An 18786-nucleotide genomic window follows, 5' to 3' on the forward strand; every position below is an offset into this window, starting at 1 on the left:
TGCTTAAAGAATACCTTAACTTTCAACAGAATAACCAACCTTAAAGAGTAAAATTTTTAAGTTTTAAAATTTCAAATGCTTTAATACCTATATATATATGAACATTCACATCCAGCTATCAAGTCTTGCATGATTACGACAGTAGCTGCAGCCAACACACTTTTTAAAATTTATGTCCCATCACTTTTATGCCAAAATGTATCAGTGTTTTATATATATTTTCTCATTTAGTTTCCAGAGCAACTCTTTGAGGTAGGTATTTTTATCCCAAATGCAAACATAAAGAAAGTCAGAGTTTAGAGGACTGAGTAATTTGTTCATAGTTACAAACTTAGTAAATGGCAGAGTCGTGGGTTAATTAAACCAGGTCTAAACTTCAAACCCAATCTCTGAACCATAATACTGTATTAAACTCAACAGATATTTATTTAAGAGATTCTATATGAAAGTCATCCTATGCATAAAAAATAATCAAGAAAAACTGTCACTGTCTTAAAGAAGCTTAGATTTTTTTACACAAATATATTTAGTGCTACAATAGGGCCTTGGTGGCATGGTTGACTGGCAAAAGCTTGGACTTGAAATTTAACAGACTTGGGTTTGAACTCTGTTTCTACCCTGGTTTAGCTTATGACTTTATATAGTTACTATATCCTCAGCTCTCTCATCTTATATAAAGGGAGAAGAGGAGGAAGAGATAACAATCTTCTTCAAATGACCTTTTATGAATTAAATGAGGTAACATATGAAAAGGTGACTAGTATAATGACTGATACATGGTAAATGCTTAATAAGTATTACTGTCTTTTCTAAAAATGTTATAAGAACATAAAGATAAGAAAGATAAATTCTGGTTGGAAAGAATAAGTAATGATTCTTGTTTTTTGAGGAGATGGTGTTTAAACCAATCACTGAAAGATGAGGTGGGCAGAGAAAGTAGAGCATTTTAGGTAAGAAGATGAGTAAAGGGTATGTTTAGGGAATAATAGCTGACTCAGGTGCCTAGACTACAGGGTATTTTATCAAAGGAATCTCTTCATGATTCTGAAAACATGGTATGGGTTCTCATCTGGAGGCTTCCAAGTAAATCGCAACTAAAGATTTACTTGGGTCTTATTTTACAGGTAAAAGAAAACCACTTGAAGACTTTAGTTTCATTGTTTTTTTCTCCTTCAGGATAGTGACATAAGTTATGTCAATATGAATGATGACTTGGAGAGATGACCTCAGAAGCCAGGAGACCAGTTTAAAAGGCTATTATAGTATCTAGTGTTACAGGAAGCACATAACACACAGAATTTTAAAAAAAAAAAAAAAGAAAGAAATAAAACACTTTATATATGACTGGCAGAAAAGGAAAGGGAAAGAATGAACCAAAATAATGTTCTGATTTTGGTAACTGAAGGGATGGTATTTTTTCTAACCTAAGACGGGGAATGATACTGAATATACATTATAAAGAGAATAGCAATAGTAAATTTTCACATAGCATTTAAAACCAACCACATAATCTCTTAATATATTAATATAACATAATATAGAAGAGGACTACCATGAATTATGGTATTTCAAATATGTACCCTGAGTGGCCACTATTTAGCTATGCAAAATTTAAAGAAAACTATTAAATAATTTTATATTTCAAGGTATCCAAATACAAGAATCCTTAACAAGTCATAATAAACAAATGAGAAATTACTTACTTGAATAATTTTCAAGGGAGAATCAGGCTGGTAAATCTGAAGTCTAGGTACATAATGAACCAGCATATGAAGCATGTTACAAGCTACATGGGCTACTGTTTTATTAGTAAACTGTAGTAATAAGAAAAAAAAGAAATATGATAAAAAAAATCTCTTCTTAATATTATCTATGCACTAGTTGTTGAAAAATTTTTAACTGTATATGCATGTTTATTTTTGTCATTCTATATTTATGTTTATTAAAATATTAGATAAATATAACCTACAAAATTAAAAATCATAACACATTCTAATATATAATTAACTTTATTTTTTCTTTGTAATGTTTGTCCTCATTAAAGTTTTTATTTCATTTCTAGAATGGCCTCTAAACTGCTCATCTTGTTATCCCATTTTTCCCCACGCCAATCTACTGCATACAATACTCCCAAATTGTCTTCTGAACTGTTCTGATGCTGACACTCTCTGTGCTTAAAAATCTTAGATGACTCCCCACTTATAAAGTCAAACTTCTATGCTTATCTCTCTATGACCAAATCTCACCCGCTCTTTAAGGCGTGACTAGATGTGTCCTCTTTCTAAAGTCTTCTCTGATACCTAAGTCAAAGTAAACAGTAAACAGCCCTACATATGTTGTTAAATGACTGGTTTCCTTTATAGCAGTCATCCATAAGTATCTTAGGGACAAAGCCAAATACATAAAAAGTTGAGATAAAATAGGGCATCACTAAGATACCCTAAATTCAAGAGGAGAACTACTAAGGAAAACGTCAGAATCAAGGAAATACTGTAATGCACAAGATATAATTAACATCTGGGGAAAAATAATCATGCATTCTATACTATCTTAATATAGTCTTCTAAATATTTACTTACTTACCTTTAAGGAAACACAAATTACATTCAGAGCTTCCTTAATTTGAGGATGATGAGACTCATGGACTAATTCTTCACAAATCCAAATACCTAAACTGCAAAGTGCTACACATCTGCAAAAAGGCAACCAGAAATGATACAAATAAAAGTGGATGTGCCTGTAAATGAAATGAAACCACCACCACAACCAAAATATTCCCAACCAACCAACCTAGAGTGAAGATGCACAATTTAGGTGAATTAATCAATTTGTTACTGTTAATCAATTCATTACTGTTCATTAATCAATTTGTTACCTAGGAAGATAAAGTGGGAGAAAAGCATATTCCCCAAACTTTAAGCCTTATTTTTTAAGTTTAATTTAATTTTTATTTTATATTGGAGTATAGTTGATTTACAATGCTGTGTTAGCTTCAGGTGTACAGCCAAGTGATTCAGATATACATATATCCATCCTTTTTCAGGCTCTTTTCCCATATAGATTATTACAGACTATTGAGTAGTTTCCTGTTCTAAGCCTTATTTTCAACTACAATTTACTACAAAGATCACAGGTGGGGATAAAGACACAGGATCTTTCTAACAAACCCATATTGACAAATTGATACCATCAATTTCCCAAACAAACATGCAACCTGCTTTCAAAAAGGAAACTGTAATTTTATTGACTGATAGCAGTAATAAGATATTTTTCCTTTCATATCTTTTAAATTTAACATAACTAGCTATGAATTCTCTTTAAAACAAATTGAGAACACAAAACTTATACACTTTATAAAGGAATTCCAAAAGAAACAGAACTTGGAGAATTTTCGTTTTGTTTTCTAATGTGAAACTCCAGTTCCCTACTTCAACTGAGTTTCAGCTTGAAGAAAGTTATCTGATGATCAGAATCAGTAAAAATTCTATTAGTGTGTTCAAGTATAAGCTTCTAATAAAACATGTAATATTTCAAGATACAAAAATAAGTCAACTCCTTCTAGTTTTTCTGATATATCTTCCATGTCCCAATACTGATATTCTTAAATTCAGTATAGTGCTAAGTTTTAGAACAATTCAATGCAGAAATATTTTTCTTCCTGAACGTAATGGATCAAAGTCCTCCTTTCAGTGCTAATGCTACTAATTTACTATCAAAACTGCAGAAAGTCTTTATGTGCAGTCTACTGCTTTCATTCTTTCTCAGTTTGTCTACCCATAAACTTTACACATTCACAGATCTAAATAACCAAGTGTCAGGCTTAGCAGTGGAAGGAGCTGTAATCCTAAAATAAAAATAAACTCTGAAATGAAACAAAGTTCTCCATGGATGCAGCTAACTAAAGGCACAAACTGGAATACAAATATTTAAGTTTTGTTTTTTGGTTGTATATGTATGTAAGGCCATACATTCCTGAAAAGTATAGGAAAAGGGTGTGTGTGTGTGTCTGTGGGCGTAAGGCCCTACATTTCTGAAAAGTATACGCAAAACAAGTTTAGCAAATGTTTAATGTTCAACTTCTGGGATTCTCCTATACTGTCAACACAAGCTGTTATGTTAATGATTCCTAAATCTGTTTTGGATAATTATGTTTTAGGCTTAAATATTCTTTCACTGGAAAGGCAATGACATTAAAGAAAGGGGGGGGGGGCGGGCAGAAAATCTAGAATTGGAAGCTTAAGGTTCAAATCCAGTTCTGCCACTTATTACTTATATATCTAATAAGGCTCTGAAGACAAACTGCCAGGGTTTCAATTATGGCTCTACATTTTCTGTATGATAGGGCAGATTACTAAAATTCTCTGGGCTCCCAACTATAAAAAGGAGGATAAAAATTTCTGCAAAGATTAAGTGAGGTTTTCTGCAAAGATTAAGTGAGGTAATAAAGTATTTATAACAGTGGTTGGCACTTGGAAAAATAGTTTAATGAATGTTAGCTTTCTATGCTGCCAGTTTCTTGCTAGTAAAATTGGAAGAATAATGATACTAATAATTTCTTAGAATTGTGATGAGGATTGAATAGAACAGTATTATAGGAATATCCCTGTAAACTTAGAAGGTTGTCATCATTAGCACAGAAAATGCTCGGGAAAGAATACTGAAAATCGTAAAATTTAGAGTTAAAGCTAAATGAAATGAAAATGTGGAATAATGGAAAAGACAATATCATTTTCTAGAGTAGATGAATTTTAATAAGATTAAAAGAAATCATTTTAGATACAAAAGATGAAAATACTGAAGAAGGTAACTAGGATTTTATTTTTACTGAAGGAAGTTAGTAATGAAAAATTTAATCATCCAAATAATTTAAATTTGTGATTCAGAATAGGTTTTGTGCATTTGAAACAATCTGGACTGCTAAATAATTCAATTAACTTTTAAAATAAAACTGCACACACAGAAGAGTTATGCCAAGTCTTAAGAAAGTCTGACTTACCGTGCAGGACCAGAGGGCTCATCTCTTGCAGAGCTTAACACAGTTTTGATTATAAGTTCCTAAAATGACGGAGAAACAGTAGCCATGACTAAGATTTCATTTATTTATTCAGCAAATATTTATTAAATAGCCACTATGGGCCTAGGTACTAGGGATACAACAGAGAAATAAAACAGACATTTTTGTTCTCATGTACATAATTTTAATATATTCCAATGTTAGTCATAATATTAGCTAAATAAATAAAACAGTATGGTCTGAATGTTTGTGCTCTCCTTGCAAATTCATACATTGAAATCCCAACCCCTGTATTAGGAGGTACTTAGACCATGAGGGTGGAACCTTTATAGATGGGATTAATAGAGAGACTCCCACAGAGTTCCCTAAGAACTTCTTACTCTGTGAGGAAATAGCAAGAAGGCATAAGCTAAGAACCAGGAAGAGGGCCTTCACCACAATGTGACTATGCTAGAGCCTTGATTTGGGGCTCAGCCCTCAGAACTGTAAGAGATAAATTTTGGTCACTTATAAGCTACCCATTCTGTAGTATTTTGTTATAGCAGACAAATATTTTTGGAAATTTATCACCAAATGTATATGTTCAAAAACTTTTTCCTGATTTTGCTATTGTTCAGTCACTAAGTCGTGTCCAACTCTTTGTGACCCCATAAACTGTAGCACGCCAGGCTTCCCTGTCCTTCACTATCTCCCAGAGTTTGCTCAAATTCATGTCCATTAAGTTGGTGATGCTATCTAATCATCTCATCCTCAACCATCTCATCTTCTTCTCCTTTTGCCTTCAATCTTTCCCAGCCTCAGGGTCTTTTCCAAAGAGTCAACTTTTTGCATCATAGGGCCAAAGTACTAGAGCTTCAACGTCAGCATTAGTCCTTCCAATGAATATTGAGGGTTGATTTCCTCTAGGATTGACTAGTTTAATTTCCTTGCAGTCCAAAGGACTCTCAAGAGTCTTAATAGCACCACAATTCCAAAGCATCAATTCTTCAGCGCTCAGCTTTCTTTATAGTTCAACTCTCACAACTGTACACAACTACTGGAAAAACCATAACTTTGACTATATGGCCTTTGTTGGCAAAGTGACAACTTTGCTTTTTAATACACTGTCTAGGTTTGTCACAGCTTTCCTTCCAAGGAGCGTTTTTTAATTTTATGGCTGCAGTCACTATCCAAAGTGATTCTGGAGCCTAGGAAAACAAAATCTGTTACTGCTTCCACTTTTTCCCTTCTATTTGCTATAAAGTGATGGGACCAGAGGACATGACCTTGGTTTTTTGAATGTTGTGTTTTAGGCCAGCTTTTTTTCCCCCTGATTAGAAAAGCAATAATATGTTCACTATAAAGGTAATTAAAGCAGATGTAATAGCTAAAAGGTATGAACATCTTTTTAAACTTTTCAAAACTTTGAGAATTATCATTTAAAAGCAAGCTTCTTCTTTAAAAATTATAAACCATGATAATGTGTGAATTTGGGGAGAAGGGCCAGTTAATAGTTAATGTGTTTTTTAAAAATCATTCAATTAGAGGTTTTCAATGGCTAAGTCAAATATCTTTCTTGGTAAATGTCACATTGCACTTCAAAATATTTTCAATTATCTTTTGATATTGATTTCTAACATAATTCTGCAGTGATAAGAGAATAGATTCTGTATGATTTGAACACCATTAGGCCATGAAATTTTTTTATCTTGTTTTATGTCCCTGAATATGTGCCAGTGTCTCCTGGCTTATAGTCTATAGAAACTGGAATAGAATTTGTATTTCATTCACTAAAGATTTATCGCATATACAGAATTGTAAGGTCCTTAAGAGGAGTGAACTTCTACTTACCTTTGTGAATTTAGCATCTAGCCCAATGGCTAGGAATTAATAAGTAGGTGGAAGTTACCTATTGTTTAAACCCTAGAGCTTTCTATGTAAGCTCTTTCCTCTCTGTCCACGGAATTCTCCAGGCAAGAATACTGGAGTGGGTAGCCATTCCCTTCTCCAGGGGATCTTCCTGACCCAGGAATCAAACCAGGTCTCCTGCATTGCAGGTGGATTCTTTACCATCTGAGCCACCAGGGAAGCCCCTCTATGTAATAGTGTTATTATTATTATTTTTAAAATCACTTCAAGCATTACTTCCTATACAATGGCCAACAAAGTAAAAGGCCACTCAGTTCATGCAAATCACATATAGTAGGCTAAGCTAAGCTCAAACAAACTCAAAACTGCCTAAGAACACTGAAGCTCTTAACTTATTTTTGATTTTCAGAATCTTCTGAAAGTAGAAACCAAAGCCATTACATCCCTAAAGAGTAAAGGTCAATTTGTATAATTTCAATCAAGTATCATTGCAAATTCACATCAGCCCCTACGATTTTATGTTTCCGTGAAGTTCACTTGTCTAAAAAATGCCTGAGTATATTCTCCATGCCAAGCATCATGGTAAGCTTGAGGATGTAGCAGTAACTAAGACCTTGGTGTTTATTTGTCTATAAATCAGACACTGAAAAATAACAAGTGTGATAAAGAAAAATAAAGGTGGTATGGAAAGTATATGCAATACTCCAGACGAAAATTTGTCTTAAAATTTTTTTCAGAGAAAGCACATGTGTTTTGAAAAAGTCATCAGCATGACTCTCAAGGAGACAGAATGCTACTGTCTTGTCCCTTCTTTATTCTCTTTTTCCTTCTAATTCTAGGGCCAACTCAGCTCACAGAGACCATTTGGCAATTACTATAACAAGCACAACTTCTTAGGACTGTTAAACCCACAGGAATTTAGAGAGGTTTATTATCTGGGGAAACAATTGCATGGTCACTTCAATTTTGTATCATGTCTGGTTTAAGCCTATTAATACTTCAGGCACGTGGGATCCCCACCCCAATTCCACAGTTTCCTAGAGCAGAAAAGAATATTCCTTTACACTGTTTGATTCATCACCTTGGCAAACTAGAAGGAGAGAGTCAAATGTGCAGGCCGAGTACCATCAATCTTAGAAGCCTTATATTAGCAGCATTATATCTGACTCAGGATTTCAATAAATGTTCAGTGAGTGAATGAATGAATCCTAAGATAATGACACATAAGTGGGTTCAATAGTGAGAAAATGTTTCCAGAGTAGTTACAAATAAAAAAGGCTATGCTCCTAATGAACATTCCAGCCTTTGTGTCGGAGGGGTACAGCTGGCTAATGCTCTTTAACAATTGTGTGGCTTTCTAGAGGAAAATAAAGAATACAAATTTTCCTGAATATACTGCTATGATTATAAATTAGTCTCTGACTTCTTACCTTAACATCTGTAAATTGAGACACAGCAATATCAGGGATGTTGGGATGGAGAGCAGGCAGTTCACAATACAAGTTGGGAAAGCAAACCAAAGATCCCAGAAGAACTTGTGCTTCCACTCTTGGTGCCTATGTATCAGATTTTAAAAATCTTTAACTTATCAGAAAAATTACTTTATTACCTAATCAGATTATACAGGGAAGTCAGAAAGAATTCAAAAAGGAAAGGGGAACACAAAAAGTGTAGGTTTCACCTATACTTTCCACATAAACTGTTATTTTCAATAAATGCAATGAACAAACAGAGCTTTCCTTAAGAGCAGCTAAAAAGCAGAAATGTGGCTGCAGCTAATGAGTATGTAGACAGGAATACAGTTTTAGCTAACAGCATAAAATTACCCTAATTTCAAGGAAAAATATCCTTTCATTTTAAAGGCAACTTACTCATTGTAATAGATTGTTCTAATGAGTAGAAGACTCAATGTCTCTGTATTACATCTGTAACAACCTAACGATGAATAAAGTAACTAGGAATGAAAATGTTCACTGTATCTTCAAGAAACAGGCACTAGTCTAGATGAGTTTTATGATTTGTACATGATAAAAACACTACCTACACTACTTAATAAAAACAAAATTAAAAATTATGCTTGGACTGAAGATAAAGGTAACTTTTCATTTTTTCTCTTTAGCTATATTAAGCTATTTCTTAAGTATCAGCACTGAATGTTTATTTTTCTTCTTCTGCCTACTTGCATGCCCACGAACCATCAACATCCACCTACTGATACAATGCTTTACTTAACTTACTAAAATACCTACACATTGATGGCATGTTTAAGCACACCTAACAAAAATGCTAAAACAAATCTATTAGAAATTTAAAACATCTTCTATATACATAAAACAAGAATCTATCTCCAAAAGGGTTTCCTTATGTTAATAAATGCTGTAACAGAAGTGATGGAGTATTCTAATTTTCAACAAAATAACTCATTTCATATTTAAAACATAATCTAGATTTACAGATACAAGGCCAGAGGCATAATGGAACATGGTAGGCTCACAACCACTATCTCAGTTAAAAATCAATTTTACTACAAAAGTGGAAAAAAAAAAAACTAGATTAGCTATGGGTTTTCTTTAAAGCTGGACAATAAAATTGGGAATACTTGTTCAGGTATGTGGGGCATAATGGAAGATACAACTAGAATGCAACTGTAAGTAAGAAAGGCAACACCTAATCAAATTACTCTGTAATCTGTCTAGGGATGGGGGAATTAACAAAAGGAAGATGATATGTGTGGGATCTAAAATGAGGCTCAATTCTAATTAAATTATATATTTCCCTGAATATTAACTTGTCATATTTTATCAACAATGGCTCTTCCTTTGTTGCTTTGTTAGCTGCATCTTGGTTAACTGCTGTTTGTTATATTATGAAGGATAGGAAATAAAAACTTACATTGAGAAAAGCTGAAGAAGCCACTCTACCAGCTGCTACAATAAAATCCATAATAAGCATTGTGGCACCAGGCAAACCAAGTGAGAAAAATTGAGGTGAGCAGTGCTTGATGATTGTATTGACAATATCCTTAGGAATAAAGAGAGAAGGAGAAAAAAAAAAAATTACAAATGTAATTCTGAGTATCAGCTAATCAATATCCTTAAATATAGATATGAAATAATAAAACAAGTAATAACTATAAGTGCTTGCCTAATAGGAAAGACTAATTTTAATTCTTCCAAATAATCCATGCTTAGTACATATTTCATCAAAGGAAAGTAAACTTAAAACACTTTTTTTTTTTTAACTGACATCAACCCTGGAGAGTCAGTTAGAAGGCTCTTCACTTCACAGGGTTAAAAATCTAAGGCCCATGTGTTGTAAAACTTAACTGCAGAGTAGTTCCTCCTACCTCCTACTTGCTTCCATGAGACCACTTTGATGTCTGAAGCTGCATGACCTGCTATGTGGCAACTTGGAAAATTCTTTTTTAGAAAAACTGAAGCCCTTTGATGATAGACATCTAGCCTCAAAAATCTAGACTTAGGTATTCTTGAGGGAATATTCTTAACATGGTTATTCATTCATTTTGCCTTTGGAATTTACCATGAAGATGAAGTGCACCAGGTTGTATTACTCAATCCAATTTACCTTAAATGAAGCTCTTTATCCATAATTAAGAGTGTAGGGTAAAACACTAATTATTTCAAAGTAACACAAGAAGTTTTTTCACTTTTCAGAAAGATATATCATCTTTTATATTAATTTAATGCTCCTTAAATGAACTGCAAGTGATGTACTGAGTCTTAGAATAGGAAAAAAAACTTCTGATCACTGCATGACTAGCTGAGCAAATCCTAAGTCTTAAGTGCTAGCTATGTGTGTGCTTCATCACTCAATCATGTCCAACTCTTTGTGATCCCATGGACTGTAGCCCGCCAGGCTCCTTTGTCCATGAGGTTTCTCAGGCAAGAATGATGGACTGGGTTGCCACTTCCTTGTCTATGGGATCTTCTGACCCAGGGATCAAATTCGCCATCTCCTGTGTCTCCTGCATTGCAGGTGGATTCCTTACCCGTTGAGCTATAGGGGAAGCCCTAAGCATGCGCGTGTGTGCACTTAGTCATATACTAGGACATTAAAGGAAGATGCTCTCAATGTAAGCAAAGGATGGTTCTTCAAAAACAAACTAGTTGGTATAACACTAGAAGAAACATGCACTTAATAATCAAGTTAATCTCTCAATTACAATAGCTTATTTTGAAACCATTTTTCAGGATAAATGATGTTATAAATAGGAGAAATCCATAAATAAATCACTCACATAAAGGAATGCTTTTTTTTAACTCTTGAAAGTCAAGAGTTAAACAGATTCAAGAATCAAAAATAAAGTCATAAAGCAATTTACCTGATCAATATGAAGTAATCCACAATGCATTATATTGTAGAAATGTGTTAGAAAATCTCTATTTGGAGAAACATCTTGTCTTCTTTTCATTGTATTACAAATAAGTTTATAGGCATGTAATTTACCTTGTTTATATTTATCAGTTAACATGGTTGCCTACAATTAAAAGATGTTGTTTTCAATACTCAAAACCAAATACTATTTGTTAAATACTGAAGCAACTGAATACAATAAGCAATATATTCGTTTTCATTTATTCCTGTGTTGGCCCATTTTCTTTATTGAACCAAATATCAGAATTACTAGAATTATCTTTATTACTAAAATTATACAATGTAGGTGTGAATAACTATACACCGTTTCACTTAGGAAATGCACCAAACATATCAAATAATACCTAAAAGAATCAGTTCCTTAAAAGTACATAGCATACTCTAACAGAAAATTGAGGTTTACATTTCATTTAAATATAATAACATAATTTTCTATATTTTTATTTCAGTAATAAAAGTGATGTATGCTAAATAATAATTTTGCTAGGTCCACTCCTCTCTGCTGCTGCTGAGTCACTTCAGTCGTGTCCGACTCTGTGTGACCCCATAGATGGCAGCCCACCAGGATGCCCTGTCCCTGGGACTTTCCAGGCAAGAACACTGGAGTGGGTTGCCATTTCCTTCTCCAATGCATGAAAGTGAAAAGTGAAAGTGAAATCGCTCAGTCGTGTCCGACCCTCAGCGACCCCATGGACTGCAGCCTTCCAGGCTCCTCCATCCATGGGATTTTCCAGGCAAGAGTACTGGAGTGGGGGGCCATTGCCTTCTCCGCCACTCCTCTCTATATAACCCCTAATGGCTAGTTAAAAACTAAGTGCTTTACAGGGAACTATATTCAATATCCTATGATAAACTGTAATGGAAAACTACATGAAAAACAATGTGTCACACACATAACTGAATCACTTTACTATACAGTAGAAATTAACACAACATTGTAAATCAACTATACTTCAATGAAACAAATTTTTAAAATGCAAAACACAAAACAAAATTAAGTGTTCTAGAAGACCACACAACAGTCCTCTCTCTCAAATGTTTAAGACTACATACTTATTTACTAAATGCAATTTTTAAGTTAATATTTTATATATTAAACTTACCTTAAAAAGCCAAGGTGTAAGAATTCTCAGTGGAGGAATTAAAACCGGTGGAGAAGGGGAGGTCAGGTTATCAGTTGAAATGCCAAGATTATCTCTAATCTGTAATTTTCAAATAAAACACAACAAATCTATGATATGAAAAGTGTTCTCTTTTCTGGTTTACCTTATCTTAAACCTGAGATCTAGTTCCTACCACCAACTACATATTCAATCATGGTTAAGGCATCAGTCTGTAGTAGGGGACTGGGGAGGCAGTGTTATCTTAGGCTTTTTCTATACTTCTTAATACTTTATATTTCTTTCCTTCTCCCTTTTTAGCTTTTGCTTTTTTTTTTTTACCTTAGCTAGATTCTGCCAAAGTTCACATAGGTAATCAAAAACTTGAGCATGTATTTCAGGATCCATAATAGCGTTGACATCTCCCAAAATACCCAGCATCCTTCGCCACATTACAGTAGCAACATCAGCATGCCATCCTGTAAGAGTGCCCCCTGCCATCACACTACAGCATTCAGATGGAAATTCACTTATTTCTATAGAAAAAAATAATATACAAGTGTCAGTAATTTTTCCAGAGAATTGATCAAAAAAATACATAGGAGTCAAATTAATAATCTTAAATATCTACAAAAGTGAATAAGAGAAATGTCAATATGTCTTAGTGTTATTTTTTTCCTGGTAAGGTCAAAACCTCACTAGTTTGTAATTCCTTATTATGACAATATGGGCTTCCCTCAAAGCTCAGCTGGTAAAGAGTCCGCCTGCAATGCGGGAGACCTGGGTTCGATCCCTGGGTTGGGAAGATCTCCTGGAGAAGGGAAAGGATACCCACTCCAGTATTCTAGCCTGGAGAAATCCATGGACTGTATAGTCCATGGAACTGCAAAGAGTCAGACACAACTGAGCGACTTTCACTTTCACTTATTACGACAATAATTACTTCTTCAATAGAGCTTCTATCTAAATTTACCTAAGGAGAAAATGACACAGATACAAGATAGAGAAATTTATGTTTTGAAATAAGGATCTTATTTATAAGTACGTACTCTCTCTTTCATCTAATAGCTATTTCAAGCTACCTCATCAAATGTAACAGCAAATCTCAGGCTGAAGGCAAATCCTGTAGGAAACAAGTCTTCCTAAGCTTGTTTCTTTGTAATTAAAACTTCTAAAGAATAACACTTCTGTATTTCACAATTAAGTCAGGTCTAGCATCAAAAGTCAGAGAAGGCAATGGCACCCCACTCCAGTACTCTTGCCTGGAGAATCCCAGGGACGGAGGAGCCTGGTTGGCTGCTGTCGATGGGGTCGCACAGAGTTGGACATGACTGAAGTGACTTAGCAGCAGCAGCAGCAAAAGGGATCATCACAATGGCATGAAAAAAACCCATAATCTAAAATCTTCATAATTAAATTTCTTTTATTAATATTGGCATGATTATATATAAGACCTACAGGTAACCTAGGGTCCTAGTCTAATTTCTGTCACTAATTATGTGATATACTGTGTAAGTTATTCAATAATCTCACTAAGACTACAGCTCATCTGTAAAATAGATGGTTTAGGTAGGTATCATTATAGATCTCCTCCAGCTTAAAAAAAGTCATTATCCTATGCAATGTATATAATGGAAAATGTAAAATCATTAGAAAGTCAGTGAAGGTTTTTCCTGCTTGATAATATCTCAATGTACTGATAATCTACAAAATCATATGTAGTAGACATATATCCTTTATGCTTAATGTTTAACTTTTTCCTCTTTGCATGTAGTGTGCAGTAACTGAGTATATTATTAAAAAGTTACTAAACAATCTCCCATAATAATAAAAACAGGCTTCTAGTGTAAATTCACTAAAATGAAATTTCTAAAAAAAACTAATCATCACTGTTAACATCTTCTCTGTTCTACAGAACCTTCATAATATAGTGATAAATCAACCGATTTATAACTATGAAGGATATAATTGGAACAACTGAGGATAACTGACTATAGACTAAAATTGTAGTAATACATCAATGTTAAATATCCTGAATGTGGCCCTTATGATTTTTCAGGAAGTGTATACTTATTCTTAGGACATAGTTGAAGTGTTTAGACGTAAAGAGTCTAATACTTGCTCTTACATGGCTCAGAAAAAAAAGCGCAGGTACGGTGGAGGTGGTGGTGGGTGGGTGGGTGTGTGTGTACAGAAAAAGATACAGAAAATATTAACAACTGGTAAATTTATCTGAAAGATTTATGGGCATTCATTTTATTACTCTTGCAACTTTTCTATCAGTTTGAAATTTTTTCCAAATGTTGTGGGAAAAATAAAAACCAAAAAGCCAAAAACTGCAGGCCAAGAGGAGGAAAGAAAAGGTCAGAAATAATCTGTTGATACAAACCAGAAAATGAGGGCTATGTAATTACAGGGTAATTGGGAATTAAGAGTATGAGTACCTTAAAAAAAGCAGGAGGGTGGGGGAGTGGGGAAAGGAGGAAGCAGGGAGGTGGGGAGTGAGGAGAAGAGGAAGCAGGGAGGTGGTGATGGGGAGAGGAGGAAGCAGGGAGGTGGAGATAAGAAGAAGAGGAAGCAGGGAGGAGGGGAATGGGGAGAGGAGGAAGCAGGGAGGTGGGGATGGGGAGAGGAGGAAGCAGGGAGGTGGAGATAAGAAGAAGAGGAAGCAGGGAGGAGGGGAATGGGGAGAGGAGGAAGCAGGGAGGTGGGGATGGGGAGAGGAGGAAGCAGGGAGGTGGGGATGGGGGAAGGAGGAAGCAGGGAGGTGGGGATGGGGAGAGGAGGAAGCAGGGAGGTGAGGACGGGGACAGGAGAAAGCAGGGAGGTGGAGATAAGAAGAAGAGGAAGCAGGGAGGAGGGGAATGGGGAGAGGAGGAAGCAGGGAGAGGATGGGGAGAGGAGGACGCAGGGAGGTGGGGATGGGGAGAGGAGGAAGCAGGGAGGTGGGGATGGGGAGAGGAGGAAGCAGGGAGGTGGGGATGGGGAGAGGAGGAAGCAGGGAGGTGGGGATGGGGAGAGGAGGAAGCAGGGAGTGGGGGACTGGGGAGAGGGAGAAGTCATGTGGTTTTAAACTTCTTCCTTTGGCCAAAGAGTAAATTTGCTGCACCACCAATTAAAACTAGTATTTTATATTATTCATTATAAATATTTTATCAACTGTGTCCTTGGAAAAAGTTTTTAGCATATTCCCAAAATGATTTTTTATCCTGATGCTTGTTACTTCATATAGGGCACAGCAAAAATAACTTTTTATTAACTTCCAGTTTCTAAGGCATCCCAGTCACTTTTAAACATTTGCTTAAGCATAAAAATACTTCATTTGGACTGCCTACTTTATAATAAAATATCAAATAACAAAAATCAGCATGTAAATATCTTTAAGGGCAGGGAAAAAAATGTTATAGCAATAAATTTCCCAAAGACAGAACAATTCAAGACTTACAATAATACTTATATAACATATAAAAAATACATAATCAAATTTAAGATGCATTATTCAAGATCTCCTGACACTAATGCTCCCAAAAGAATAAATGGCAAAGATCTAATTTTTAAATATTGCCTAGGTCATCTGGTGTCTGAAGAACAGAGTGGTGGAGCTTTTCATCGAGCTGTAGATCCTTCTGTTCCATGTGATCTATATTTAGTGTGGAAGGAGAAGGTGTCTGTGACCTGGATCCCAGAGCTGAATGGACTGGAGAGGCACTTTCTGAACCTGTAAATATAATTTCATAAAATTACCATAAAGAGTATATTTAATACCCTCAACCTAAGAGGTAATGCTAAAAGCCCAATAAAACACAAACTGAAAATATCAAAAGATAAAATAGATTACAAACTGGGTGAAGAATTCAATAAAATCATGATACTGTACAAGATTCATATCTAGCAGTCTCATTCCATGTCTACCTTGGGACTAGTGTGGAATGAGAACTGGATTAGCAGTTACTACTAACAGGGACCATCAGTGAAAGCAAGAATGTCTACTCCCATTTCCGGTCCAGCTACAGAAACTCTGGTACCCACCACTACTTTATTTCATTTACTTCAGGCTTGACACGATTCAGGAGAAGAGAAACTTCCTTATTGCTATATGCCACTACCACTGCTAGCTTCAACATTTTTCATTTAAAAGCATATTTTTGAGAGCCAGCTATGGTTTTGCAAATGTAAGCATTTAATTTTTTTTTAATTGCTGAGTACAATTTCAATGAATACTGAATGAATGCATTACAATTTGATAATTTATTCACTGCTGCTGCTGCTGCTGCTAAGTCACTTCAGTCGTGTCCGACTCTGTGCAACCCCATAGACGGCAGCCCACCAGGCTCCCCTATCCCTGGGATTCTCCAGACAAGAACACTGGAGTGGGTTGCCATTTCCTTCTCCAATACATGAAAGTGAAAAAATAAAGTGAAGTCACTCAGTCGTGTCCGACTCCTAGCGACCCCATGGACTGCAGCCCACCAGGCCCCTCCGTCCATGGGATTTTCCAGGCAAGAGTACTGGAGTGGGTAATTTATTCACTAGTTAATGGATATCTGGACTATTTTCAATTTAGCTTCTATGAATAATGCTGTTATGAATGTTCACATACAAACAACTGAAATAAATACCTAGGGATGCTCATATAGTAAATGTATTGTTTAATTTTAAAAGATATTACCATGCTTTTGCAGTGGCCATATCACTTTGTGCTCCAATTAGTAATGTATTTGCAGGTGCTTCACACTCTGTTTAACATTGGTACTGTCAGGTTTTTTTTTTTTCACTTGAGCTGATTTATTATGTGTATAGTGGTATCTCATGGATTTTATTTATATTCCCTGATTACTAGTAATGTTGAGTATCTTCTCATCTAAATTTATGTTTCAGGACAACTAAAGTAAAAGGTATTATTGTAAAATAAGAACTTTTTCTAGTATTTCTCTTTCAGTAGTAATTTAAATTCTCCAACAATCAAATTGTGGATCCAACCTAACTGGCTCCTGTCTTCCACTCAGCCCTCATTCTGCAGTGGGCAGATATTTCACCTATCATCCATCAAAAGGGCATCAAACTACAGTGGGAACCAGAGTGAATTTGGATAAGACAGTGGAACTCTTGAATATGGGTCACAGGCTGCTCAGGCTTCCTCTGGTCATGGTACTACTCTTGGAATAAAGTGACACCTTTCATGACTCAATTTCTTGGACCCCACGGGTCATATGATTGTCAGGTTTAACCACACATAAAAAGTTGCTGAAATTCATAATTGACTATATAAATACAGAGTATTAGTACAAACAGTTTCTTTTTGGCGGTGTGGTTTATCTTTTCAATAATATTTTACCAAAGAAATCTACAAAAATCTAGGCTTATTCTGAAAATCAATGAAAAAGATAAAGTGCAGTACCCCTTAACATTTTCTGGTTATTTATTTAAAAATTGCTGCAAGAAATGCTCTGGTGCAAACATCTATAAAATTTGCATATGATATTAAGAGTTCATAGAGTTCCCCAAAGCTTATCCATGTGGACTCCAGGTCAAGTGACTCTTAACATAATGTTTTTCTTTTTTATCCTCTCCATTGTTACATAAAGATGAGTGGAAAAAAAAATAACACTTAAATAGTAATAAGTAATAAATAAAATCTATCAAATAAAAGCCTGCAAAAGTTCTTTGGTGGCTTAAAAAAATGCATTTAAGGAATATATTCCCTTGAGTAACTTTACCAGTAACCGTTGCAACATCAGTACAGAAAGCTTGTTGATTAAGACTGCTTGTTTCCGAGTCGATGTGTAGTGTGGTTAGACTAGCCACCTCTTGCTCTTCAGCACTCTGATAATGGCCAGAACCTGAATCCATGTCAGCAGAGGATGCATTCCCAGTATCCGCTCCAAAACCAAAATCTACAGGAAGATGACATGCTAGTGAACAGACATTCTGATTACATAACAAAAATATTTACAAGAGAGACAGAGCTACTTTATCAAAATAATTAAATATGAACATCCCCCCTAAATCTACTTCATATTTACATACCGTTCAGGCAAGTATAAACAATGTTAACACTTTGAAGTTTATAATTAGAAACAAATTTTTAAAGATCTTCAGAGCCTATTATTAACAAAAATAATGATAAAAGGACAGAAACACAATCATCACTATTCTTATCCATGTTTTCTTGTAGATGGAAATACAGCTAACTGCTTTTCAAGTTTTAGAATCTCTAGAACAGTGATATGTATCATAAAAATGGCACATATGTGGTAAAAGTAATTTTTCTCTTAAAACTCATTTCCAGTCCAAGATTAAAGTAGTATATAATCCATGAGGGCAAGAAATATAATTCTCCAATGAATCTCCCAGCTCTTCATAAACTTAGTTCCCAAGATTTTGACTCTCTTCTTTTAAATGTTGGTATCCTTCACTGACTGCCAAGTA

General features: G+C 35.0%; 1 protein-coding gene across 7 annotated transcripts in view; it reads right to left on the reverse strand.

The window, feature by feature from the left end:
- The window catches only part of RALGAPA1 (Ral GTPase activating protein catalytic subunit alpha 1), a 214174-nt gene that overhangs the window by 84075 nt on the left and 111313 nt on the right, over positions 1-18786 (reverse strand). For all 7 annotated transcript variants that reach the window (XM_070358743.1, XM_005891799.3, XM_070358739.1 and 4 more), the window contains 10 exons: positions 18075-18251; positions 15923-16075; positions 12700-12893; positions 12361-12459; positions 11205-11360; positions 9755-9883; positions 8293-8418; positions 4997-5055; positions 2584-2692; positions 1704-1814 (listed from right to left, as the gene is read on the reverse strand). In XM_070358743.1, the coding sequence (XP_070214844.1) occupies positions 1704-1814; positions 2584-2692; positions 4997-5055; positions 8293-8418; positions 9755-9883; positions 11205-11360; positions 12361-12459; positions 12700-12893; positions 15923-16075; positions 18075-18251 (1313 nt within the window). The remainder of the gene's footprint in view (positions 1-1703; positions 1815-2583; positions 2693-4996; positions 5056-8292; positions 8419-9754; positions 9884-11204; positions 11361-12360; positions 12460-12699; positions 12894-15922; positions 16076-18074; positions 18252-18786) is intronic.

This window comes from Bos mutus, chromosome 21 (assembly GCF_027580195.1).
Source record: "Bos mutus isolate GX-2022 chromosome 21, NWIPB_WYAK_1.1, whole genome shotgun sequence".
NCBI lineage: Eukaryota > Metazoa > Chordata > Mammalia > Artiodactyla > Bovidae > Bos > Bos mutus.